The 26,678-nt window shown below is 37.5% G+C and overlaps 1 protein-coding gene across 8 annotated transcripts in view; it reads left to right on the top strand.

The window, feature by feature from the left end:
• The window catches only part of REDIC1 (regulator of DNA class I crossover intermediates 1), an 81,920-nt gene that overhangs the window by 51,985 nt on the left and 3,257 nt on the right, over positions 1-26,678 (top strand). For 5 of the 8 annotated variants that reach the window (XM_055580751.1, XM_055580743.1, XM_055580725.1 and 2 more), the window contains 5 exons: positions 97-620; positions 825-894; positions 3,279-3,339; positions 13,556-13,616; positions 21,395-21,480. In XM_055580751.1, the coding sequence (XP_055436726.1) occupies positions 97-620; positions 825-894; positions 3,279-3,339; positions 13,556-13,616; positions 21,395-21,480 (802 nt within the window). The remainder of the gene's footprint in view (positions 1-96; positions 621-824; positions 895-3,278; positions 3,340-13,555; positions 13,617-21,394; positions 21,481-26,678) is intronic. The other 3 variants (XM_055580761.1, XM_055580769.1, XM_055580734.1) reach the window with 3 other exon arrangements.

Here is a 26,678-nt window from a genome sequence, read left to right on the forward strand (position 1 = left end):
GCTGCTCAATATGTTCCGTTAGAATTTAGCTTCAGGTGTTTCTGAATGAGAATGCCCTGCTCTTTCTTGCTAAATATGTTTTTATTTATCCTAAAGTCCAGGAAATAGAAACTTCCTTACAAGGACACCTACTGTAGTTGTAGGTGAAGATTGTGGAAGCATGGATGAGAGAAGACAGTCACACTTCATTACTGAAAATAACTCATTACAACATATTTGGAAAGAAAATAGAAAAAAGTTTTCAAATGAAGATATGAACCAGCAAACCTCCAGCCTTCTATCAGATAACTGTGACTCTTTTATTAGTGAAAATATGATCAATTTATTAAACATAGACCAACAGAAGATAAAGGAAACCTTTGACAAGTATGGTTATGATAATACACGAGATACGTATGCAGTCATTGATTCTGATAAAAACCATTTCACTGATAGCCACATTAAAAGTATTTTTACAGATCTAGAGTTGGGTTTTAGTAATTCTACTTTTAAAATATCAAGTCATTCAGAAAAGTGTCAGCCAAACAAGATTTGCCAGAAAGAGTACAAGAATAATGAAAGAAATAATTTTAGTACATCTTTTGAGAAAGATTTTTATTCAGCCAGCTCTAATAAAAAAGGTTGGTGTTATATATGAAAATGTAATTATCTGTTGGATTTTTTTTTGTTTTTAGTTTTAATGAATATATGTGTGTGTATGTGTGTGTGTTTGGAGGAATCTGAAATTAAAAATAGGATGACATTATATGACATTGTGAACCAGTGCCATCCCTTCATATGTGTCATACTAAAGTTTCATTTCAATGCATACTTTTATTTTAAAGGAAAATTTGAAAATGATTACCAAGAGAAGATATACCAGGAAAAAATACAGAAATACCCAGTGAATCATATGTAAGTTTTTTTTTTAATTTTATTTTATTTTTAAACTTTACATAATTGTATTAGTTTTGCCAAATATCAAAATGAATCCGCCATAGGTATACATGTGTTCCCCGTCCTGAACCCTCCTCCCTCCTCCCTCCCCATTCCATCCCTCTGGGTTGTCCCAGTGCACCAGCCCCAAGCATCCAGTATCGTGCATCGAACCTGGACTGGCAACTCATTTCATACATGATATTTTACATGTTTCAATGCCATTCTCCCAAATCTTCCCATTCTCTCCCTCTCTCACAGAGTCCATAAGACTGTTCTATACATCAGTGTCTCTTTTGCTGTCTCGTACACAGGGTTATTGTTACCATCTTTCTAAATTCCATATATATGCGTTAGTATACTATATTGGTGTTTTTCTTTCTGGCTTACTTCACTCTGTATAATAGGCTCCAGTTTCATCCACCTCATTAGAACTGATTCAAATGTATTCTTTTTAATGGCTGAGTAATACTCCATTGTGTATATGTACCACTGCTTTCTTATCCATTCATCTGCTGATGGACATCTAGGTTGCTTCCATGTCCTGGCTATTATAAACAGTGCTGCGATGAACATTGGGGTACATGTGTCTCTTTCCCTTCTGGTTTCCTCAGTGTGTATGCCCAGCAGTGGGATTGCTGGATCATAAGGCAGTTCTATTTCCAGTTTTTTAAGGAATCTCAGAAGAATCTGAAGAATGCCAGTTGTTGTCTAAAATAATGCACTTTGAAGGATACAAAGTGAAGTAGACATATTGCTGTCTTAGGGTGGGCAGACTGGACTCAGAAATCAATTGTCAGGGACTTCCCTGGTGGTCCAGTGGCTAAGATTCAATGCTCCCAATGCAGGAGGTCCGGATTTAATTCCTCCTCAGGGAACTAGATCCCACATACAACAACTAAGAGTTTGCTTGCTGCAACTAAAGACCTGGTGCAGCCAAATAAATATTTTTTAAAAATCAGTTGTCAGAACCTTGATAATATCACTCTAGTTGATAATTTGGTCCTCATATTAACCAGTGCAAAAATATCTAAGTTGTAGTGTTCAGTTCAGTTCAGTCGCTCAGTCGTGTCTCAACTTTTTGTTACCCCATGGACTGCAGCCCGCCAGGCTTCCCTGTCCATCACCAACTCCCAGAGCTTACTCAGACTCCTGTCCATCGAGTCAGTGGTGCCATCCAACCATCTCATCCTCTGTCATCCCCTTCTCCTCCTGCCTTCAATCTTTACCAGCATCAGGGTGTTTTCTAGTGAGTCAGTTCTTCACATCAGGTGGCCAAAGAATTGGAGTTTCAGCATCAGTCCTTCCAATGAATATTCAGGACTGATTTCCTTTAGGACAGACTGGTTGGATCTCCTTCTGGTGTTAGTTGTGTTAGTTAACTCCTCGTAGCGTTAGTTGATTTGAAAAAACTGATTGATGTGTTCATCACATTACCCTCCATAATGTCAATTTATTAATTTATAATAAGAAATAGAAGGATGACATATATAGGAATGCTGACTGGCATGAGAAGCATATTTTCTACATTTTGGCAGCTCTCCATGGGAAATTTGCTTGGTTAATATAGACTCAGAATGAGGGAGTAATAGAAGTCAAAGGTTAATAGCATAAACAAGCATATCAACAATTTATAGGACTGAATTATAGATAATTAAAGAAAACGTTCAGAATAAACAACTTTCTTGGAAACAGTTATGATTTATTTATTTATTATTTATTTTCAGTCTTGGTAATTGAAAATCATGAATTAGAATAGATTTTTATTTTGAGAATACTTTCTTAAGAAATATATAAAATATCTATTAGTACAAAGAATATTAGATGCCATTTTTATGGGACTGGCACTAAATTAATTAAAAAAGAGATTCACCATTTATTTAACAAAATCAACTTAGGTTCTTCATTGTAAAAACTTCCAAATATTCAATCTCATGAATGAGAAATAGAATGTTAAAACTTGAATTTTAAAATATACTTTATGAAGATGATTTAGAATATGGCTCCCAACCCTATATGCAGATACTTTTCACTTGAGGGTGTTTTTAAAATAGAAAATATCAAGTTTGGCCTACATATAGACTCCTTAAGATAGAGCTTGTGAATCCTTATTTTTAAAAACTTTCCTTATAATCTAGAGAAGGAAATGGCAACCCACTCCAGTATTCTTGCCTGGAGAATCCCATTGACAGAACAGCCTAGCAGGCTACAGTTCATGGGGTTGCAAAGAGTTGGACACGACTGAGTGACTTCACTTTCCCTTATAATTCTGACCTTTAATCAACTTTGGGTGTCATAATTTAGAACAGTAATTTCAGAGGGATTAAAGCACATTCTAATACTGTCTTATTTATAACCCTTAGAGATAATATCCCTTTGGAAGAATTGCATTCTGAGCAATCATGGGACTTTGGAGTTGGTGAGGTAAAGTACAATCTTACATTTTCTTTCCAGTTAAGTGAGTTGTATTATCATGTCATATCTTAGTATTTGAAATTAATTTTGGTTAGCTCTTTCTGAAAAATTTCTGTTTAGGGTAACCTTTATGCATTTTTTTTTTTACTTTGGGAAAATTATTGCTTGGATCTAGAAATAAAATTAACAACATTTTAGAAACTGTAATGTGCCTTATTTCAAACCAATATAGATGAATTTAAAGTTCTTTCTGTAAGTCCTATAAAATTTATTCCAGGATGAAATTTCTTTACAGGTTTAAATGTACTACAGGTGAATATAGTTATATATTTAAGAATACTGAAACTTATATAAACATTGGTTACTTAAGTCGTAATACCTGCTCCTTAAAAGGGTATGTGAATCATTCATTCATGAAAGAATACATGTTCTATTCAAGAGTGCATGGAACATTCTCTAGGATAGACCATATACTAAGACATGAATCCAGCCTCAATAAATGTAACAGGATAGTAATAATTATTAATATTCCAAACATCTTTTCAGTACACAACATTACAAATTGAGAAATCACAGAAAGAATGATGAGAAAACATGATTACATTTAGACTGAAACGTGCTTTATATAATACAGGGAGTCCAGCCTGGTGCTCTGTGATGACCTAGAGGGGTGGGATGAGGGAGTGGGAGGAAAACTCTTGTGGGGGGCGGGTGGCATGGCTGATTTACATGGTTGCACTAAAGAAATTAACATAAAATTGTAAAGCAACTATCGTTCAATTAAAATTTTTTTTAAATGTGCTACTAAAGAACCAATGAGCTGATGGCGAAATCAAAAAGAAAATAAGAAATTAGCTTGACATAAATGACAATGAAAAAATAACCTCCAGAGCTTCTACTGTAGCAGCTTGGGACCAGACCCTGCCCCTAACATGGCAGTGATGGCCACTGAGCTGAGAGGAAGTCCTGCTTCAGAGAGGAAGTCCAGGCACTAGAACCCTGAGCAGGCTCTAGTGCTTCTGTCTTTAGCACCACCCCCTTCCAAGGTGATCACTACCAGCACAACCTGAAGAAAGACATGCCTAGAATCCACATCAAATCCAGTCATCCCACCAAAGACATTGGGCACATGCAGTCTGCATACGGATGCTCCCACATAAGAAATACCCCTTCAAGACCACAGTAGGCAAATATTTCACCTAAATTCATAGAGGCATAGAAAGTTAAATGAAATACAAAGGCAGAGAAACTATTCTCAATTGAAAGAGCAAGAGAAAGCCTCTGAAAAACTAATGAAACAAACAATTTACCAGATAAATAATTCAAAACACCAGTAATAAAACTGTTAACTGAATTAGGGAAAATAATCCACCTAAACATTGGTCATTTTAACAAGGATCTAGAAAATATTAAAAAATGCAATACAAAAAGATAATTCAGTATCTGAGATTAGAAAAAAAAGACTAGAAGGAATGAATAGCAGACTAAATGATGGAGAATGCATAAATGATCTGGAATTTAGTATAATGGAAATCACTAAATCAGAACAACAGAAAGACAAATGAAGAAAAATGAATGTAATCTATGAGATCTCTAGTATAACGTTAAGGGTGTCAACATTCACATCATAGGGCTGCCAGGAGAGGAGAGAGAGAAGGTTAATAAAAATGTATATGAAGATACTATGGCTGAAAAATCCCCAAAACTAAAGAAGGAAATAGATGTTCAGGGACAGGAAGCAAAGAGGGTTCCAAATAAGATGAATTCAAACAGACCCATAGTAAGACATATAATTAAAATGTCAGTTCTAAGAGGGAAATTACAGCAATTCAGGACTTCATCAAGAAGCAAGAAAAATTTCAAAAAGAAACCAAAACCTACCACCTAAAAGAATGTTCAAACTACCATACAGTTGCATTCATGTCACATACTAGCAAAGTAATGCTCAAAATCCTTCAAGCTAGGCTTCAGCAGTAGGTGAACTTAGAACTTCCAGTTGTACCAGCTGCATTTAGAAAAGGCAAAGGAACCAGGGATCAAATTGCCAACATTCGCTAGATCACAGAGAAGGCAAGGGAATTCCAGAAAAACATCTGCTTCAGTGAGTACACTAAAGCCTTTGACTGTAGTTCACAATCAACTGTGGAAAATTCTTAAAGGGATGGGAATATCAGACCATTTAATCTGCCTCCTGGGAAACCTGTATGCAGGTCAAGAAGCAACAATTAGAGCCAGACATGGAACAACGGACTGGTTCCAAATTGGAAAGGAGTACATAAAGGCTGTATATTGTCACCCTGCTTATTTAACTATATGCAGAGTACATCATGCGAAATGCCGGGCTGGATGAAGCACAAGCTGGAATGAAAATTACCGGGGGAAATACCAATAACCTCAGATATGCAGATGACACCACCCTTACGGCAGAAAGTGAAGAACTAAAGAGCCTCTTGATGAAAGTGAAAGAGGAGAGTGAAAAAGTTGGCTTAAAACTCAGCATTCAGAAAACTAAGATCATGGCACTGAACTGGACTGAAAAGTTTGTGGTGAAAAACTTGGTGCTGGTCTTATGAGGGTTCCCTTGTACATAACAAGTTGTTTTTCTCTTGCTGCTTTTAAGATTCTCTCCTTGTTTTTAACTTTTGATAAGTTAATGTCTTTATGAGTCTCTTTGGATTCATCTTTCTTGGAACTGTATTATCTTCTAGTATTTGGAAGGATGTTTCCTTTCCCCTGTTAAGGAAGTTATTGGCTTTTTTTTTTTTCAAATCATTTTTCTGCCGTTTTTAATTCTTCTGTTCTTTTTTGGACTCCTGTAATGTGAATATTGGTCCACTTGATAGTGTCCCATAAGTCCTTTACTGCATTTTTGTATTTTCACTCTTTTTCATTCCTTTATCTTTTTTTGATGCTCTGATTGGATAGGTTCCTTTCCCTATTTTCAGTCTTCTGATCATTTCTTCATCTTAATCTGGTCTTCTGTTGAAGCTTTCTATTGTATTTTTAGGCCCAGTTATTGTATTCTTAGGCTCTGATTTCTGTTTGGTATTTTCCTTTATTTTATGTTTCTTTGTTGAAATTCTCACTTTTTTCACGTGTTGATGTCCTGACCTCAGTGATCAATTATTTTGACTGTTATTTTGTAAGGTATAAGGTAAAGCAGTTACCTCCATTTCAATAAGGTGTTTTTCTAAGGTTTTATCTTTTTTCTTTCATCTGGAAAATATTCTTCTGTTTCTTAATTTTCCTAACACTCTGTTGGTTTTCATGCATTAGATAAGAAGGTTTCCTCTCATAGTCTTGAAGGAGTGGCTTCATGTAAGTGATGATCACTGTGTTTCAACCTTGCCCTAGGTCTTGGTTGTCTGTCAAATCTTTGTGATTGTCCAAGCATCTTAGTTTACTTTAAGTGGCTCCTAGTTGTGGGTATGCCAGAACCTGCCAGACAAAATATAGGTTTAGTCTGATTTGAAGCTGGACCCTCAGCCAGTAGCTTATAAGGTATGTAAATATACCTCTTTCATGAGAAGACTTTGAGATGTGGATTTCTGTCTTCCCCGTCTATACTGAGACCTGGTGTGATAACCAGTTGAGAGTTTTTATTTGTTTGCTACCACCCTATTGAACAAAGAAACAATTCTCAAACACCCTGTCGAACCCTGGAGAGGAAATGGCAACCCACTGCAGTATTCTTGCCTGGAAAATCTCATGGACAGAGGAGGCTAGCAGGCTACAGTCCATGGGTTTACAAGAGTCGGACATGACTTAATGACTACACCAACAATCAACAACCTGTGAAGCCTGTGAACACTCAGCCACACAGGCCACTGGAGCCAGATATCAAGAGACGTGTCCTTTGTGCAGCAGCCTCAAAAGTCGGGGCACCAGATGTGTGCTACCAGTGTCAACTGAAAAAAAAAAAAATCACATCCTGAAAGTTGAATTATGTTTTTTGTGTTTTTTTGGATTTTTTTTTTTTTTGAGCAGGCATACTAGGGTCTTTTGCCTAGGGGACAGTCTCTCAGATAGCTCCAAGGAACTGTTCCTTCAGGCTAAGGGAGGAACCAGAATATACAGGTGTTTTTACAAAAGCAGCAAACAGTCAGCATCAAAGGATCATTAAAGAAAAACCAGGTATCTCAAGTTATTGAATATAGCACTTTTCTATGTGTGAGAAGAAGCAAGTGCTGGGCTTCTTAAAATAATTTCTTTGATATATACCTTAACTATCTAAGTCCAGTATCCTGTTTTCTCATCCTGAATCCCATCAGGGTGCACCCATAGGTGGAGGGGGCAGAGGAGGCTGTACTAGCTGATGTCTTGATGGCTGCAACATCCTTTGTTTACTGATAATCTGGCAGGTAACATTCGTTGTGACAGCTTAGAATCTGGCAGAAGGAAAGGGCAAAGATGGCACCTGCTAAGTTCTGTAGTCTTCGAAAAGTATTTCAGTATGCCTTTAAAAGTGTGTCAAATAAGAATCCTGTCCCTGAGGCTGAAGATTTAAGATAAACAAGTAGGCCTCTTTCACAGAAAGATTTGAGGGTATGTTTCAGTCTGCTGCCTCTGTGCTGTGCTCTGAGGGGAATGACTATCTGAGAAATATTTCTCCATTTGTTACAGTGCTACAGGACCTCTGAGTATAAGATTCATTGGCTACCAGATCCAGGCAGACAAAGGATGGAAACCACAAAAGCTAGGGTACCAGCTGTGTGTATAATCTCCTCTCTGGGAGATGCTGGTGACCTAGATCAAAGCAGAAGGAGCATGAAGATAATGCCTAGACTCTCAGGTCCCTGGAGAGAATTACAGCCTGCCCTTAGATGTGTTTAATCAGAATCCTTCCGTTAAGGCCACATCTATGAAGATAAACTAATAGGCTTCTTTCACAGAAAGATTGAGTGTGTCAGTGGACTGCCTATACTCTAAGCCCTAGAGAGTAGTCACATGGAGCTTGTGTAAACCCTTTGAGAACTGGATCTCATGGACACAGACTTTACTGGCTTCCAAAGCTTGATGTTTAGGAGGGTCTTCTCTCAGTAATCAAATATAAGGTTCAAACCATTAGCTCTTAATGAACACACTTTCAGTTGTAGGTTCCTTCCTGATTGTGGGTTGCTGCACCTGGGATGAGGTTTATGGTGTCTCAGAGTATTCTAAGATTGATCTCAGCCTGTTCTACCTGCCTCAATGTGAGGGTTTTGTGTTTTTTTTTCTCATCTAGCCAATACATTTACATTTCCTCAATTTGACTCTTAGCTAGTTGTTTCTTTCAGATGGGTATATCTTTCCTTTTCGCTTCTCTTCCTTCCTCAGCTATTTGTAAGGCATACTCAGACAACCATTTTGCATTTTTGCACTTCTTTTCCTTGGGGACGGACTTGATCACTGCCTCCTGTACAAAGTCACGAACCTCCATCCATATTTCTTCAGGCACTCGGTCTACCAGATCTAATCTCTTGAATCTGTCACTTCCAATGTATAATCATAAGGGATTTGATTAAGTTCATACATTAATGATATAGTGGTTTTCCCTACTTCCTTCATTTAAGTCTGAATTTTGCAATAAAGGAGTCATGATCTGAGCCACAGTCAGTTCTTGGTCTTGTTTTTGCTGACTGTATAGAGCTTCTCCATCTTTAGCAGCAAAGAATATAATCAATCGGATTTTTGTTTTCGCCATCTGGTGAAGTCCATGTGTAGAGTCATCTCTTGTGTTGTTGAAAGAGGGTGTTTGCTATGACCCGTACGTTGTTTTGGCAAAACTCTGTTAGCCTTTGACGTGCTTCATTTTGTACACCAAGGCCAAACTTGCCTGTACCTCCAGGTAGCTCTTGACTTCCTACTTTTTTATTCTAGTCCCTATGATGAAAAGGACATCTTTCTTTTGGTGTTAGTTCTAGAAGAGCAAGGAGAGAGAAGAAAACCTTCCTAAGTGATCAGTGCAAAGAAATAGAGGAAACAGTAGAATGGGAAAAATTGGAGATCTCGTCAAGAAAATTAGAGATATCAAGGGAACATTTCATGCAAAGATAGGCACAATAAAGGACAGAAATGGTATGGACCTAACATAAACAGAAGCTGTTAAGAAAAGGTGCCAAGAATACACAGAAGAACTATACAAAAATGATCTGAATGACCCAGATAACCACGATGGTGTGATCACTCACCTAGAGCTCCACATCCTGGAATGCGAAGTCGAGTGGGCCTTAGGAAGCATCACTATGAACAAAGCTAGTGAAGGTGATGGAATTCCACTTGAGCTATTTAAAATCCTAAAAGATGATGCTGTGAAAGTGCAGCACTCAATAAGCCAACAAATTTGGAAAACTCAGCAGCGGCCATAAGACTGGAAAAGGTCAGTTTTCATTCCAATCCCAAAGAAAGGCAATGCCAAAGAATGCTCAAACTACCACACAACTGCACTCTTCTCACACACTAGCAAAATAATGCTCAAATTTTTCCAAGCCAGGTTTCAACAGTATGTGAACCATGAACTTCCAGATGTTCAAGCTGGTTTTAGAAAAGGCAGAGGAACCAGAGATCAAATTGCCAACATCCGTTGGATCATCAAAAAAGCAAGAGAGTTCCAGAAAAACATCTACTTCTGCTTTATTGACTATGCCAAAGTGTGTGGATCACAACAAACTGTGGAAAATTCTTCAAGAGATGGGAATACCAGACCGCCTGACCTGCTTCCTGAGAAATCTGTATGCAGGTCAAGAGGCAACAGTTAGAACCGGACATGGAACAACCAACTGTTTCCAAATTGGGAAAGGAGTACATCAGGTTGTATATTGTCACTCTTGATTATTTAACTTATATGCAGAGAACATCATGTGAAATGCTGGGCTGAATAAAGCACCAGATGAAATAAAGGTTTCCGGGAGGAATATCAGTAACCTCAGGTACGCAGATGACACCACTCTTATGGCAGACAGCGAAGAAAAGCTAAAGAGCCTCTTGATGAAAGTGAAAGAAGAAAATGAAAATGTTGGTTAAAACACAACATTCAAAAAACAATCATTACATCCAGTCCCATCACTTCATAGCCAAAAGATGGGGTAACAATGCAAATAGTGTGAGATTTTATTTTCTTGGGCTCCAAAATCACTGCAGATGATGACTGCAGCCATGAAATTAAAAGATGTTTGCTCTTTGGATGAAAATATGCTGTCTAGATTGGTCATAGCTATACATCCAAGGAGCAAGCATCTTTTAATTTCATGGCTACAGTCACCATCTGCAGTGATTTTGGAGCCCAAGAAAATAAAATTCAGAGGCATCACTTTGCCAGGGCATGCCTGATAGCTCAGTTGGTAAAGAATCCGCCTGCAATGCAGGAGACCCTGATTCGATTCCTGGGTTGGGAAGATCCGCTGAAGAAGGATAGGCTACCCACGCTAGTATTCTTGGGCTTCTCTTGTGGCTCAGCTAGTAAAGAATCTCCCTGCAATGTGGGATACCTGGGTTCAATCCCTAGATTAGAAAGATCCCCTGGAGAAGGGAAAGGCTACCCACTCCAGTGATCTGGCCTGGAGAATTCTATGGACTGTATAGTCCATGGGGCTGCAAAGAGTCAGACATGACTGAACGACTTTCACACATTCACTCACTTTGCCGACAAAGGTCCGTATATTCAAAGCTATGGATTTTCCCGTAGTCATGTATGTATGTGAGAGTTGGACTATAAAGAAAGCTGAACGCCAAAGAATTTATGCTTTTGAACTGTCATGTTGGAGAAGACTCTTGAGAGTCCCTTGGACTATATGGAGATCAAACCAATCAATCCTAAAGGAAATCAGTCCTGAATATTCATTGGAATGACGGATGCTGAAGCGGAAACTCCAATACCATGGCCACCTTATGTGAAGAACTGACTCATTGGAAAAGACCCTGATGCTGGGAAAGATTGAAGGCAGGAGGGGAAGGGGATAACAGAAGATGAGATGGTTGGATGGCATCACCAACTTGATGGACATGAGTTTGAGTAAGCTCTGGGAGTAGGTGATGGACAGGGAAGACAGGCGTGCTGCAGTCCATGGGGTCGCAAAGAGTCAAATACAACTAAGCAACTGAACTGAAGTAGTTGTTTCTTTGGCAGGGGGGAGGGGAATGAGGGGGTGGGGCTGGAAGAAATTGTTCTGTATGTAGCTTAGATTCAGTGTGTCCATGGAAGGAAGTTCAGGATCCTCCTACATTGCCATCTTTAACTGCAGCCTATGAAATTTTGAAATAGTGGAGGAATACAGTTTAAATATGTTTGTTTAAAATGGGAAGTTAATCACTAGAGAAATGGAGACAGATGGAAGAATGTCAGAATGTAAAAGAGTGGGAATGTCACAGTAGAACAAGGTGGGAAAAAAGTGAAATAACACTTCTACATAAACAGTAAACATAAAATTTAAGGAATGAATCCTGCTTAACAATTAATATAATAAATTTTATTAAAAGGCTGATTTTTCTTACCAAGATTCAAGGAATATCAAATTGAGAAGAAAAAAATTACATATTTTTCAGGAAACATGTAGAACATAATAATACAGGTTAAAAATAAAAAGACAAGAAAAGATATATATATATGAAGGAAATTGTAGTAAGGCAGGGATGGTATAAATGCACTAAAATGCCCATTTGGAAAAGAGAAGAGGAGACAGAAACTTATTGATCCATACCAGTTATGAAATCCTTCTGGGCAGACATTGTGAACACTTGCTAAACTGGAGGATGGGGGAAATTCCTTGAATAATTAAGTGTTTTGTTTTGTTTTTCTATTTGGTCTGATCTTCTTTTTCTGTTATTCTCTATCAAAATATCTGAAGTTTGTATAGGAGTATATGCCTACTCTTGGGTCTCTGTAGCTTTTTCAGCTTGTAGGTTTCTGGTGCACATTTGCAGCTTGAATGTGTTAAGAACTGAATATACAAGACTTTTTAAAATGGTTGAATAATGGGGTTAGAGAAGAGGCTGTGCTCTATAAAGTTATTCAGGACCCTGAGCTGGTAGGGAGTCTGCTGTCTTTAACTAGTAAGCGTCCATGTTTGCACTGTATGTTGATATCAGAGGGGAAAGAAAATGGAGGATTATGGAGAAAATTTTTATAGCTGAGACTGGTAGTGGTGTGCATCACTTTTGCCCATGACCAGAACTTAAATAGCTCATTCTAATCAACTCTAGGAAGGCTAAGAAATGAAGTTTAGCTGTATGCCTAAGACAAACAGTTTCAGTGAGCAGCTAGACAGTTTCTCTTTTATACTACCTATCTATCTAAAAAACTATATCCTACCAACAGAGAATGTTTATTTTCTATAAGTCCATGGTACATTTACAAACATAATTCATATAGTAAGCCATAAAAAACTGTAAGATCCTCATCTTTGAAAAGATTCATAGCCACATTCTCTAATAAAAATTCATTTAAGTAGAGATGAACAGCAACAACAAAAGGTGCTTAACTTCCCTTCTTGTTGTTGCTATTCAGTTACTAAGTCATGTCCAACTCTTTAGTGACCCCATGGACTGTAGCCTGCCTGGCTCCTCTGTCCATGGGATTTCCCAGGCAAGAATACTGAAGTCGGTTGCCATTTTCTTCTCCAAAGGATTTTCCTGACCCAGGGATTGAACCCTTGTCTCTTGCCTTGAAGGTGATTTTTTTTTACCACTGAGCCATCAGGGAAGCCCTAACCTCACTTACCTTGTTGGAAATTAAGAAATACTGGGGGTTTAACAAAGAAAAAGAAAAAAAAATGCAAATGCAAATTACATAGAAACTGATGAAAATCAAAACCAGTGGCGTATTCTACAGAAAATTTATACGTTTAAGAGCTTTTATTATTTAAAAAAAAATCTGAAATTAAATGAACTGATATCCAACTTAAGAAATTAAAAAGAGAATAATGGAATAGATATCCAAATTGCTTTAACAATCTTTGTCTTTTTTCAACTGCATTTACTAAGATTAGCCAAAGTCTCTCCTTTTTGTCAGTAATTTATTTCCTGGCAAATGTCTGTTATGTTGCTTTCTGTTTCTAAACCAACTTAAATTTTGTTTCAATTACTGTTCATCACAGGTAAATTTTTCTTTGCAGTTTTATAATCATCTTTGTTCAATTAAAGTAGTATGAAAGACGAGTGCTATAAGTTGAATTGGTGTGGTTAAAAGGTAGCTATAAGTAGATATTATGGTATATACTTGGGAGCTGTTAAAATTTTGTTTTTCTTCTAGATTCTGATAGAAGGAGGAATGTGTTCTTTGAAAGACCGGACAACATCTACTAAGAAAACCTGTCAGTATAACTATAAGTGAATTTTATTCTTTTAAAAATAACATTTTAACAGAAATCAGTTAAATTTTGAATCTTTTTTTTAATTTGGATGTTCCAGAATTAGTTGTAGCACACAGGCTCTTTTAGTGTGGCATGTGGTATCTAGTTCCCTGGCCAAACCCAGACCCCCTGCACTGAGTCTGGACTCAGTCACTGGACCACCAAGGAGAAATCCCCAGAAATCAGTTAAACTTTAAGCTTTGTTTTTTTCTTAGAGTTTTGCCAGCAAATGTATTTTATAAGTATCTTGGAATATATTGCATAATTGGCCCCTTAAAATTAACTTCATCTTTTATAAAATGTTATACAAGATGAGTATGTATAATATATATGTACTGCTTAGTGAATGATTTTTAAAAAAGATACCTTTTTATTCCCTTGTTTGTTGTTTAAGAAGTAATACATAATACTTTTGAATACCTTCTCTGTTGTATTTCCTATCCTGCCCTCTAGAGGTAACTATTACCCTGCATTTGGTTTTTGTGATAGCACATGAAGACTTTTCCGATTGCTTGGTTTGGAGCTTTCTATGACAAATTGAGACAAGATCTCTATATTTTTCTGTAACTTACTTTTGTGTGTGTGTGTTCACCTAGAAATATGTTTTGAGATTCAATCACACTGACTTGTGACTTTAATACATTTCATCATTTATTTTCTGCTATACAGCCTTCTATTGTATGAATGTAACACAATTTATACATCTTTTGGCAATGATTATTTAAGTTGTTCTGAATATTTTGCTATGACAAACAATGCTACTTTAGCAAATCTTGACACTTCTTCTGGCACACATATATAAAAAATTCTTCTAGGATTTATTTCTAGAAGTAGAATTGGCTACTTCATATGATATGCACTCTGCTGTGCTTAGTCACTCAGTCATGTCCAGCTGTCTGCAATCCTATGGACTGTAGCCTGCCAGGCTCTTATGTCCATGGGGATTCTCCAGGCGAGAATACTGGAGTGGGTTGTCATGCCTCTTCCTGGGGATCTTCCCAACCCAGGGATTGAACCCAGGTCTCCCACATTGCAGGGGGATTCTTTACTGTCTGAGCCACCAGGGAAGCCCAGGAATACTGGAGTGGGTAGCCTATCCCTTCTCAATGGGATCTTCCGACCCAGGAATTGAACCAGGGTCTCCTGCTTTGCAGGTGGATTCTTTACCAGCTAAGCTACCAGGAAAGCCCAAAATAAAGCCTTAAAGTGTATAAATGCGCATAAATATGTGTCTTGTTTCCCTGCCCTTCTCACTCTAAATGTAATGTAGGATATCTTAATACAGTGTGTTTTATACATAAATTAAATGGATTTATTTAATAAATTTTCTGTAGGTTTCCTTATATTAGTATTAGGCATTTATTAATCCTTTATTTATGCCCATTCAGTAATCCATTATGTGGATGATCTATAGTTTACTCAGACAGTGCCCTGTTGGTGGGCATTTGAATTGATTTTGGTATCTCATTTTTACAATGTTCAGTGAACAACTTTGAGCACACATTTCTTAATTGTAGAGGTGCATTTTCAGGATAATTTCTAGAAATGGGATTGCTGAATGAAAGAGGAGATACATTGTGGAGTTTTTGTGGCTTTTTTTTTTTTTTTTTTTGATAGTTATTGCCAAAATCTGTTTTTGATAGAGATCGCTGAATTCCCCATTGCATCATTTTGCAATCCTATCATAAATATGATTTTTATTCCACAGCCTCACTAATAGTGATTGTAGTCCAACTTAGGAATTTTTGTGAATCTTATAAAAATAGAGAGATTGAAGTTTCAGTTTGTACTTCCTTTTCTTGAGTGAAGTTGAGCATCTTTTAAAAATGTGTAATGGTTATTTGTGATTTTTTTCTGTGAACATCATTTGTGTCCTTAGGAGCATTGAGTTTTTACATGTTTTTCTTGATATTTAAGAATTCTTGATATATTAAAGAGATTTAGGTCTTTGTTATGTGTCACAAATATTTTCACCTAGTTTATTATTAATTTTTTGATTTGTTTGTTTTTACTTTGTTTATGGTATCTCCTGCTTTGCAAAAGGCTGAACATTTTTTATGTAGTTAATATTATCAATCTTTTATACTTTTGGATTTAATTAGAAAGACTCATCACACTACCTGGTTACAAATGAATTCACTTATATTTTCTTCTAGTATTGGTATGATGTTGTATTTTTTTACACTAAGAATTTATCCTGATTTAGGAGTTTATCCTGATTGAAGTTTTTAAAAATGCATCTTTCCCCTAGGTATTTGTAATGCTACCTTCTTGTGTCAATTTTCCATATATACTTTAGTCTGTTCTAGGGCTTTCTTTACCATTCCATTGAGCTTTCCTGTTTCACATGTGCTGATATCACATTATTTTTATTATAATTACTTTATACTATGAAGGAAATGGCAACCCACTCCAGTATTCTTGCTGGGAAATCCCATGGACAGAGGAGCCTAGCGGGCTACAGTCCATGGGGTTGAAAAAGAATCAGACACAACTTAGCAATTAAACAGCCACAACAATGTTTAATTTCCAAGAGTTACACCTCCTTTGTGCTTTTTAAAGATTTTTCTGGTTAGTTTTTTATTATTTTTATATATAACTTTAAAATCAACTGTGTAACTCCAAGGAAAAGGGTTTTCTTGGGGGAAAAGAGACTACATGGCAAGTGGGATCTTAATTCCCCAACCAGGGACTGAACCTGCACCCTCTATAGTGGAAGCACAGAGTCTTATCTGATGGACCACCAAGGAAATCCTGCCAAGGAAATATATTCATTTTTATTTGTTCAATCACTGTGTCTGACTCTTTGTGACCCCATGGACTACAGCACACCAAACTTCCCTTGTCCCTCACCAACTCCTGGAGTTTGCCCAAGTTCATGTCTGTTGAATTGGTGATGCCATCCAACCATCTCATCTCTGTCACCCTCTTCTTCTGCCTTCAATCTTTCCCAGCCTCAGAGTCTTTTCCAGTGAGTCAGCTGGCCAAAGTGTTGGAGCTTCAGCTTCAATATCAGTGCTTCCAAAAAGTATTCAGGGTTGATCTCCTTTAAGATTGACTGGTTTGATCTTTTTGTTTTCCAAAGGACTTTCAATAGCCTTCTCCAGCACCACACTTCAAAAGCATCAGTTCTTCATCGCTCAGCTTTCTTTATGATTCAACTCTCACATTCATACATGACTACAGGAAAAACCATAGCTTTGAATATACGGACCTTTGTCGGCAAAGTGATGTCTTTGCTTAACATACTTGTCTAGGTTTGTCACAGCTTTCCTGCCAGCAAGCAGTTGTCTTCTAATTTCATGGCTGCTGTCACCATCTGCAGTGATTTTAGAGCCCAAGAAGAGGAACTCTGTCACTGCTTCTACCTTTTCCATATGCCGTGATCTTAGTTGTTTTTGCCTTTTTTTTTTTTTAATTTTGAGTCTTACGCCAGCTTTTTCACTCTTCTTCTTCACCCTCATCAAGAGGCTCTTTAGTTCCTCTAATTTTCTGCCATTAGAGTGGTATCATCTGCATATCTGAGGTTGTTGGTATTTCTCCCAGCAGTCTTGATTCCAGCTTGTAACTCATCCAGCCCAGCATTTTGCATGATATGCTTTGATATGTTTTATTTATGTAAGTTAAACAGGATGACAATAAAGAGCCTTGTCATGCTCCTTTCTCAATCCTGAACCAGTCAGTTTTTCCATACAGGCTTCTAACTCTTGCTTCTTGACCCACATTCAGTTTTCTCAGGAGACAGGTAAGGTGGTCTGGTCTCCCCATCTCTTTAAGAGTTTTCCATAGTTTGTTATGATCCACACAGCCTAGCTTGGAGGATTTTGAGCATAACCTTCCCAGCATGGGAGATGAGCACAATTGTCCAGTAGTTTGAACATTCTTTAGTACTGCTGTTCTTTGGGATTGAGATGAGGATTGACCTTTTCCAGTCCTATGGGCACTGCTGGGTTTTCCAAATTTGCTGACAGCTAAGCGTATACATTAATTAAGGGTGAATTGTCATCCTAATGATGTTGAGTAGTACTATCTAAAAAGGATTTTTTTTATTAATTCAGTCTAATTTTGTATCTATAATAGCTGTTTAAAATTCCTTTATGCACTTTAAGGTTTTTCTCAAGTAGATTCTGAATGTCTCTTAGATTCAGCTGTAGGTACTTTTGTTCTTTTTGTTGCTACTTTAGTGTGAATGCACACCCCGTGTTTCTGCATTGAATCTGGATTTTGGACACAAGCACATATGTGTTATTTTACTGAAAGGTCTTTTTAGGAGGTGATTTTGAGTCAGTAACTTGGGAAAGAATATTGGCATCTATGAAAATGATTATTATTTTTCCCTCCTATCTCTTTTTTAATACCCCAAAACACATACCATAAAATTCACCCTTTCAACAGTTTCAAAGAGTAAGGTATACCTCTCTTCCCTTCAGCCTTTGGTAGCTACAATTCTGTTTCTGTGAGTTTTAATATTTTATATATCGTATATAAGTGTGCTGCTGCTAGTGCTGCTGCTAAGTCGCTTCAGTTGTGTCCAACTCTGTGCGACCCCATAGACGGCAGCCCACCAGGCTCCCCTGTCCCTGAGATTCTCCAGGCAAGAACACTGGAGTGGGTTGCCATTTCCTTCTCCAATGCATGAAAATGAAAGGTGAAAGTGAAGTCGCTCAGTCGTGTCCGACTTTTAGTGACCCCATGGACTGCAGCCTACCAGGCTCCTCCGTCCATGGGATTTTCCAGGCAAGAATACTGGAGTGGGGTGCCACTGCCTTCTCTGATATATAAGTGTGATCATATAATATTTATCTTTTTGTGATTTATTTCATTTAGTATAATGTCTTTAAGGTTCATCCATGTTGTAGCATACAACAGGATTTCCTTCTTTTATAATGCTGAAAAATATTCCATTGTATGTATAAACCACATTTTGCGTATCCATTCATTTGTTAATAGACATATAGGTTGCTTTGACCTCTTGGTTATTATAATATTGCAATGAACATAGGTGTGCAAATATCTCTTCAAGATTCCATTTTCAGTTCTTTTTAATGTATCCCAAGAAATGGAATTGCTGGATCAGATGGAAGTTCTGCTTTAAAATTTTATTTATTTATTTGGCTGCACTTGGTCTTCAATGCTGTGTGTGGGCTTTCTCTAGTTGTGGCCAGCGGGAGCTTCTTTAGTTGCAGTGTGCGGGCTTCTCATTATGACGGCTTCTCTTGTTGTAGAGTACAGTCTCCAGGCATGGGAGCTTCAGTTCTTGTGTACACAGGCTTAGTTGCTCCACAGCATTTGTACACAGGCTTAGTCGCTCCACAGCATGTGTACACAGGCTTAGTTGCTCCACAGCATGTGGAATCTTCCCAGACAGGAGTTCAATCCTAGATTGGCAGATGGATTCTTCACCACTAGGCCACCACTGAAAGTCCCTATTTTAAAATTTTTGAAGAATGTTCATACTGTTTTCTATATCAGCTATACCATTGTGCATTCCCAGCAATAATGCACCAGGGTACCAATTTTTTGAAATCTGTACCAACACTTATTATTTTCATTTTTTTCAATAAGTGGCCATTTTAATGGGTGTGAGGTGATATATAATTGTGGTGTAGGTCTTTTAAGATAGTGAATTTTGCCAAAGGATTTTGTGATATGGACCATTCTAGCATTCCTAAAATAAATCCCACCAAATCATGATGATTTATGATTGTTTACTCTTATTATTTTTTAATTTTATATTTTAAAATTTTAACTCATATACAATTTTTGCATTGATGCTGTTGGTGAGATTGGCCTATATAATATATGTGTGTGTATGTGCATGTGTAATCTTTCTCACATTTTGGAATTAATGTTCTATCAGATTGCCAGAATTTTTTTAAGTTTATAATAAAAATTGAGGGTATTTAAAAACTGTCTTGAAATTTGAATCACTTGCCTCTTCAACCAAATCTCACTGTTTTATTTCAGATCTTCATCACCTCATAACTTGGTTGTTGAGTTAATCTCCCAATGATCTATGTTTTCATACATTTTACCCTTATTTAATTAATCCCCAATTAGATGCCTTGGTAGACAGTCTAAAATTTCCTTAGTATTAAAGTGCACCTCTACACTTTCTTTTCCCCCATCATATACACTGTTTTTCATCTTGTCTTTTGGGAACTTGCTTATTCATCTTATAAAACCTATTCTTTATCGTGTGCTTTTGTTTATTACTATTCACCAAATCTCTTTCCCTAGAACTCATCATACTTAAGTCTCTACTGCTTTTGTATCTTCTATCACTTTTATTGTTGGACCTAACTTTGTGACTAGTTTTAAAAACTGTGTTTTTCCTCATCTCAAAATGCTGAGTCCTTTGAGCATTATGGCCATGTATTCCTAAAAACGATTACAGTGCCTTACGTAAAGTAATAACTCAAGTCTTGAATTTACATTTTAATCTACATTCATTTAATACACATTTATCTTCTCTACTAATAACTGTGGGTTTACTGTACTTATGAATTGAATGGACCTTATTGTGGGGGAATACCCTTAGTTCATGTTGTTAGTAAAATCCTGCTCTTCATTCTGCTCTCTGCTTTCCACTGTTAAGAAGAACCTTTGTGAGGATATACATTCCTTCTAAAATGATGAACTGAGGGTAACTGAATTTACCTAAGTTCTCTCTACCTCTTAGCTGACTGACAGGTTCTGTTACAGAAGGCGCCAAATCCAATCTGAGGTATGAATAGTAGTCATGGTCTGCTGTATATAGGAGGGCATGTGATTTATTTATGTTGTTGCACCACATTCCATTACCTTTTGCTTTTTTTAATAGCAAAATCACTTTTACAAGCAAGAAGAGGAATGGTTGAACCTACTGCTCATCTATGTATAGTATTGTATTTATGCATTCTAGGGAGTCATGACCTACTTATCAGGCCCATTTTTAAACTTTTCTTGGAATCATAAGAGAACATATTAAGCAGATAATGAATAACATACCAGGTGCTTTGAGTTAATTTTTGAAATACAGTTAAAAAAATAAATTTAACAGTGTTACAGTCATCAAATGTGAAAAGATATATTTTTATATTAATTTTGAATTCACAAATAGCTTTAAAATTCTGCAGTTATGAAATCATAGGTTAAGTATCATTTCAATTGTATGATGAAGCTTCCTTTACTAAATTAGCAAATGTCTGGTACCTTGGCTTATCCTTCTTCCTGTGAACTGACATTTTGTTTGTTCATAAAGATTCATTATATTGGAAAAAATCAGTTCAATTTCTCTGTTCTCGTTTCTTCCCTTATGTTTCCTCCCCTTGTTGTACTTGTAAATACACGTTTTGTTGTTATTGTTGTTGTTTTAGTCACTAAGTTGTGTCCAACTCTCTTGTGACCCCATGGACTATAGCCCACCAGGTTCCTTTATCCATGGGATGTCCCAAACAAGAATACTGGAATAGGTTGTCATTTCCTTCTCTAGAGTATCTTCCTGACTCAATGATAGAACCCACATGTCTTGCATTGGAAGGCAGATACATGGAGAATAAATCCAAAATACCCTGTCAAAAGTGCAAGCTGCCACATATCCAAAATTTTAACTTTTAAAATGTTCCATAGCATGTTCACTGAATTTATTTACCAGCAGCTATTTTTTGCCTGTGTATATATTAATACATACCAGTCTTTAGAAATTAGCAAATATATGGTACCTTAATAAACTTGGCAAATTAAATCTTTGTTTTCAGATTTTCATTCTTCACAGAGTAGTCAGTCTTCCAGTTACTCTCCAAGGCCAACAGATAGTAGTTGTTTCAATTCTAGTTCAGAGATGGTAAGTTATGTTCTTTTTTTGCTTGTTAATATATGCTGTACTAATTTAGAATAAGTTATATTTCTCATAGTTTACCTTTTCATTTTGAAAAAAAAAGTTGAGATAATAGTGAAAATAAATGTAAATAAAAATGTGAAAATATTAAGAATGTAAATTAAAATGTGAGCATCATTCATTCATATTTATGAAGCATCATTCATTCATTCGTGTTTATAACGTGTTCATTGTTATTTACAAAACACACTCATATTAAGGTGTGTGTGTGTGTGTGTATATAGTAAATGTGTGTTTATTTTAAAAGAGTTTTTAGAATAACCCACTCACAATAATTGAAAACCTTAAACAACCAATAATACATACATGGGAGTGACATGTTTAGTGCTGAGTGGGAACTAAAATTGAATAATTGGAGTTGCTTCATATTCTGAGTGGATTTCTCACAAATCACATGTTTAAATGGAGTTCTCCATTAATTTTTCATTCTTCTTTTCATCTACCTTTTGTCTCTAGCTTGCTATCCAAGCTGCTCTTGCCAAGGAGGACACTAGTGACCTCTAATGGTGCCAAATTCATTGGGCAGTTTTCAGGGTTTTTTTTTTTACAAGAATTTCTAGCCATATTAATAGAAATAATTATTTTCTTTTCTTGAAACATGTTCTTCTCTTTGCTTTTGTGATGCACACTATCTTAGTTTCCTTCATACCTCTTTGTGTGCTACATTATGCCTTTGCCCACTTCTCTTCCACCTTTCCCTGTATATAAATTGTAATGTAGGGTTTGCTTCAGGACCCTTCTCTTAACCTATACTCCAAACTCTAGATGATATTATGTATTCCAGTGACTTTTTATACTATTGCCTGGTTGATGATAATTCTCAACTTTATGAATTCAGCTGAGATCCTTAATTAAATATCCAATTTCTTCTTGGATATCTTCTTAGGTATTTCACAAAAAGCTGAACACCCCCTTATCTCCTTATATCAGTTTTCCTAATAGTTCTCATATTAGTAGATTAGTAGTGGAACACGACTGAGCAACTGAACTGAACTGAGTGGTAGTTTTCTATCCATGCAGTTGTTGCCAGAAACTTTAGTTTGGCATTTCAGTCTCACCTGCCTTCCTAACCATATTCATTTCATCACTTCATCCAATCAATTCTACCTCCAAAATAAATTCCATATTTATCTACTTCTCTCACCTACTAAGTGTAAGTACACTAGTCTAAGGTATCATCATCTTGTTCTTAAATTATTATGGTTGTTGCCCAGGAGATCTACTTCCACTTTGCCCCACTTTTTTTCCAGTTAGCAATAATTATGATCTTTTGAAAGCTTAAATTGAATGATGTTATTCCTGTGTTTGATTATTCAGTGGATTCCTCTTTTGCTTTGGAATCTAAACTACTTATAGTGGCCTCAGGCCCTGTGTGATATAGCTCCTGACTACATTTCCAACTTCTAGTGTTCCTCTCTCACCACACATTGACATGCGACTTCCTTAGCTGACTGGTCTCTCTTCTGCTTCAGGACATTTATATTAATATATTCTGTTAGTCGTCAGCTTAAACATGTCAGTGCTTTTGAAGCCCCTCCTTGACTTTTCAATCTAAATCAGGCCCCTTAGATATGCTCTTATAATACTTCATACGTGCTCTTTATAATGCTTTTTTCAACTTGTAATTATGTGATGAACATCCTTTCCACATATAAGAGTGTGTGCTATCCATCAGTTCAGTCGCTCAGTAGTGTCCAACGCTTTGTAACCCCATGGACTACAGCATACCAGGTTCCCTGTCCATCACCAACTCCCAGAGCTTACTCAAACTCATGTCCATCAGTTTGGTGATGCCAACCAACCATTTCATCTTCTGTCATCCCATTCTCCTCCTGCCTTCATTCTTTCCAAGCATCAGGGTCTTTTCCAGTAAGTCAGTTCTTTGCATCAAGTGGCCAAAGGATTGGAGTTTCAGCTTCAGCATCAATCCTTCCAGTGGGATTAAAGACTGATTTCCTTTATGATGGATTGGTTAGATCTCCTTGCAGTCCAAGGGACTCTCAAGAGTCTTTTCCAATAACACCACAGTTCAAATGCATCAGTTCTTCAGTGTTCAGCTTTCTTTATAGTCCAACTCTCACATCCATACAAGACTAGTGGAAAAAACCTTAGCTTTGACTAGATGGACTTTTGCTGGCAAAATAATGTCTCTGCTTTTTAATATGCTATCTAGGTTGGTCATAGCTTTTCTTCAAAGGAGCAAACATCTTTTAATTTCATGGCGGCGGTCACCATCTGCAGTGACTATGGAGCCCAAGAAAAGTCTCTCAGTGTTTCCATTGTTTCCCCAACTATTTGCCATGAAGTGATGGAACTGGATGTATGATCTTAGTTCTCTGAATGTTGAGTTTTAAGCCAACTTTTTCCGCTCACCTCTTTCACTTTCATCAAGAGGCTCTTTAGCTTTTCTTAGCTTTCTGCCGTATGGGTGGTGTCATCTGCATATCTGAGGTTATTGATATTTCTCCCAGCAGTCTTGATTCCAGCTTGTGCTTCATCCAGCCCAGCATTTCACATGATGTTCTCTGCATATAAGTTAAATAAGCAGTGTGACAGTATACAGCCTTGACATACTCCTTTCCTGATTTGGAGCCAGTCTGTTGTTCCATGTCCAGTTCTAACTGTTGCCTCTTGACCTGCATACAGATTTCTCAGGAGGCAGGTAAGGTGATCTGGTATTGCTATTTCTTGAAGAATTTTCCACAGTTTATTGTGATCCACACAGTCAAAGGCTTTGGCATAGTCAATAAAGCAGATGTTTTTCTGGAACTCTCTTGCTTTTTCGATGATCCAGCAGATGTTGGCAATTTGGTCTCTGGTTCCTCTGACTTTTCTAAAACCAGCTTGAACATCTGGAAGTTCATGGTTCATGTATTGCTGAAGCCTGGCTTGGAGAATTTTGAGCATTACTTTGCTAGCATGTGATATGAGTGCAGTTGTGTGCTAGTTTGAGCATTCTTTGGCATTGCCTTTCTTTAGGATTGGAATGAAAACTGACCTTTTCCAGTCCTATGGCCACTGCTGAGTTTTCCAAATTTGCTGACATATTGAGTGCAGCACTTTCACAGCATCATCTTTTAGGATTTTAAATAGCTCAAGTGGAATTCCATCACGTTCACTAGCTTTGTTCATAGTGATGCTTCCTAAGGCCCACTTGACTTCACGTTCCAGGATGTGGAGCTCTAGGTGAGTGATCAAACCATCATGGTTAGCTGGGTCATTCAGATCATTTTTGTATAGTTCTTCTGTGTGTTCTTGCCACCTCTTCTTAACAGCTTCTGTTTATGTTAGGTCCATACCATATCTGTCCTTTATTGTGCCCATCTTTGCATGAAATGTTCCCTTGATATCTCTAATTTTCTTGAAGAGATCTCTAATTTTTCCCATTCTAGTGCCTCTTACTCCAGGTATCTCTTGCCTTCATACTTTTGCATTCCAGTCCCATATAATGAAAAGGACATCTTTTTGGGTGTTAGTTCTAGAAGGTCTTGTAGGTCTTCATAGAACTGTTCCACTTCAACTTCTTCAGCATTACTTGTTAGGGCATCAGTTCAGTTCAGTTCAGTTCAGTAGCTCAGTCATGTCCGAGTCTTTGTGACCCATGAATCTCAGCGTGCCAGGCCTCCCTGTCCATCACCAACTCCCGGAGTTCACCCAAACTCATGTCCATCGAGTCAGTGATGCCATCCAGCCATCTCATCCTCCATTGTCCCCTTCTCCTGCCCTCAATCCCTCCCAGCATCAGGGTCTTTTCCAATGAGTCAACTCTTCGCATGAGGTTGCCAAAGTATTGGAGTTTCAGCCTCAGCATCAGTCCTTCCAATGAACACCCAGGACTGGTCTCCTTTAGAATGGACTGGTAGGATCTCCCTGCCTTCCAAGGGACTCTCAAGAATCTTCTCCAACACCACAGTTCAAAAGCATCAATTCTTCGGTGCTCAGCTTTCTTCACAGTCCAACTCTCACATCCATACATGACCACTGGAAAAACCATAGCCTTGACTAGACAGACATTGTTGGCAGAGTAATATCTCTGCTTTTTAATATGCTATCTAAGTTGGTCATAACTTTCCTTCCAAGGCGTAAACGTGTTTTAATTTCAAGGGCATAGACTTGAATTAATGTGATTTTGAATGGTTTGCCTTGAAAACAAACAGAGATCATTCTGTTGTTTTTGAGACTACATTCAAGTACTGCATTTTGGACTCTTTTGTTGACTGTGATGGCTAATTGATTTCTTCTAAAAGATTCTTGCCCACAGTAGTAGATATAATGGTCATCTGAGTTAAATTCACCCATTCCAGTCCATTTTAGTTCGCTGATTACTAAAATCTTGATGTTCACTCTTGCAATCTCTTGTTCGACCTCTCCCAATTTGCCTGATTCATTGACCTAACACTCCAGGTTCCTATGCCGTATTGCTCTTTACAGCATCAGACTTATTTCCATCACCAGTCACATCCACAACTGGTGGTGGTTTTGTTTTGGCTTCATCTCTTCATTCTTTCTAAAGTTATTTGTCCACTGATCTCCAGTAACATACTCAGCACCTATTGACCTATGGAGGTCATCTTTCAGTTTCCTATCTTTTTGACTTTTCATACTATTCATGGGGTTCTCAAGGCAAGAATACTGAAGTGGTTTGGCATTCCATTCTCCAGTGGACCAAGTTATGTCAGAACTCTCCACCATGCCCTGTCTGTCTTGGGTGACCCTACAGGGCATGGCTCATAGTTTCACTGAGCTAAACAAGGCTGCAGTCCATGTGATCAGATTGATTAGTTTTCTGTGATTGTGGTTTTCAATCTGCCTGCCTCTGATGGAGAAAGATAAGAGGCTTATGGAAGCTTCCTGATGGGAGAGACTGACTGAGAGGGAAACTCTTTCTTGTTCTGAAGGGTTGGACTATGTTCAGTAAATCTTTAATCCAATTTTCTGTTGATGGGTGGGGCTGTGTTCCCTATTGCTTGACCTGAGGCCAAACTATGGTGAAGGTAATGAAGATAATGGAGACCTCCTTCAAAAGGTCCCATGCAGGGACTGCTGCACTCAGTGCCTCCAACCCTGCAGCTAGGCCACTGCTGACCCCTGCCTCCGCTGGAGGCTCCTGGACACTCACGGCCAAGTCTGGGTCAGTCTCTTGT

The sequence above is a fragment of the Bubalus kerabau genome, chromosome 1, assembly GCF_029407905.1.
Source record: "Bubalus kerabau isolate K-KA32 ecotype Philippines breed swamp buffalo chromosome 1, PCC_UOA_SB_1v2, whole genome shotgun sequence".
Lineage (NCBI taxonomy): Eukaryota > Metazoa > Chordata > Mammalia > Artiodactyla > Bovidae > Bubalus > Bubalus kerabau.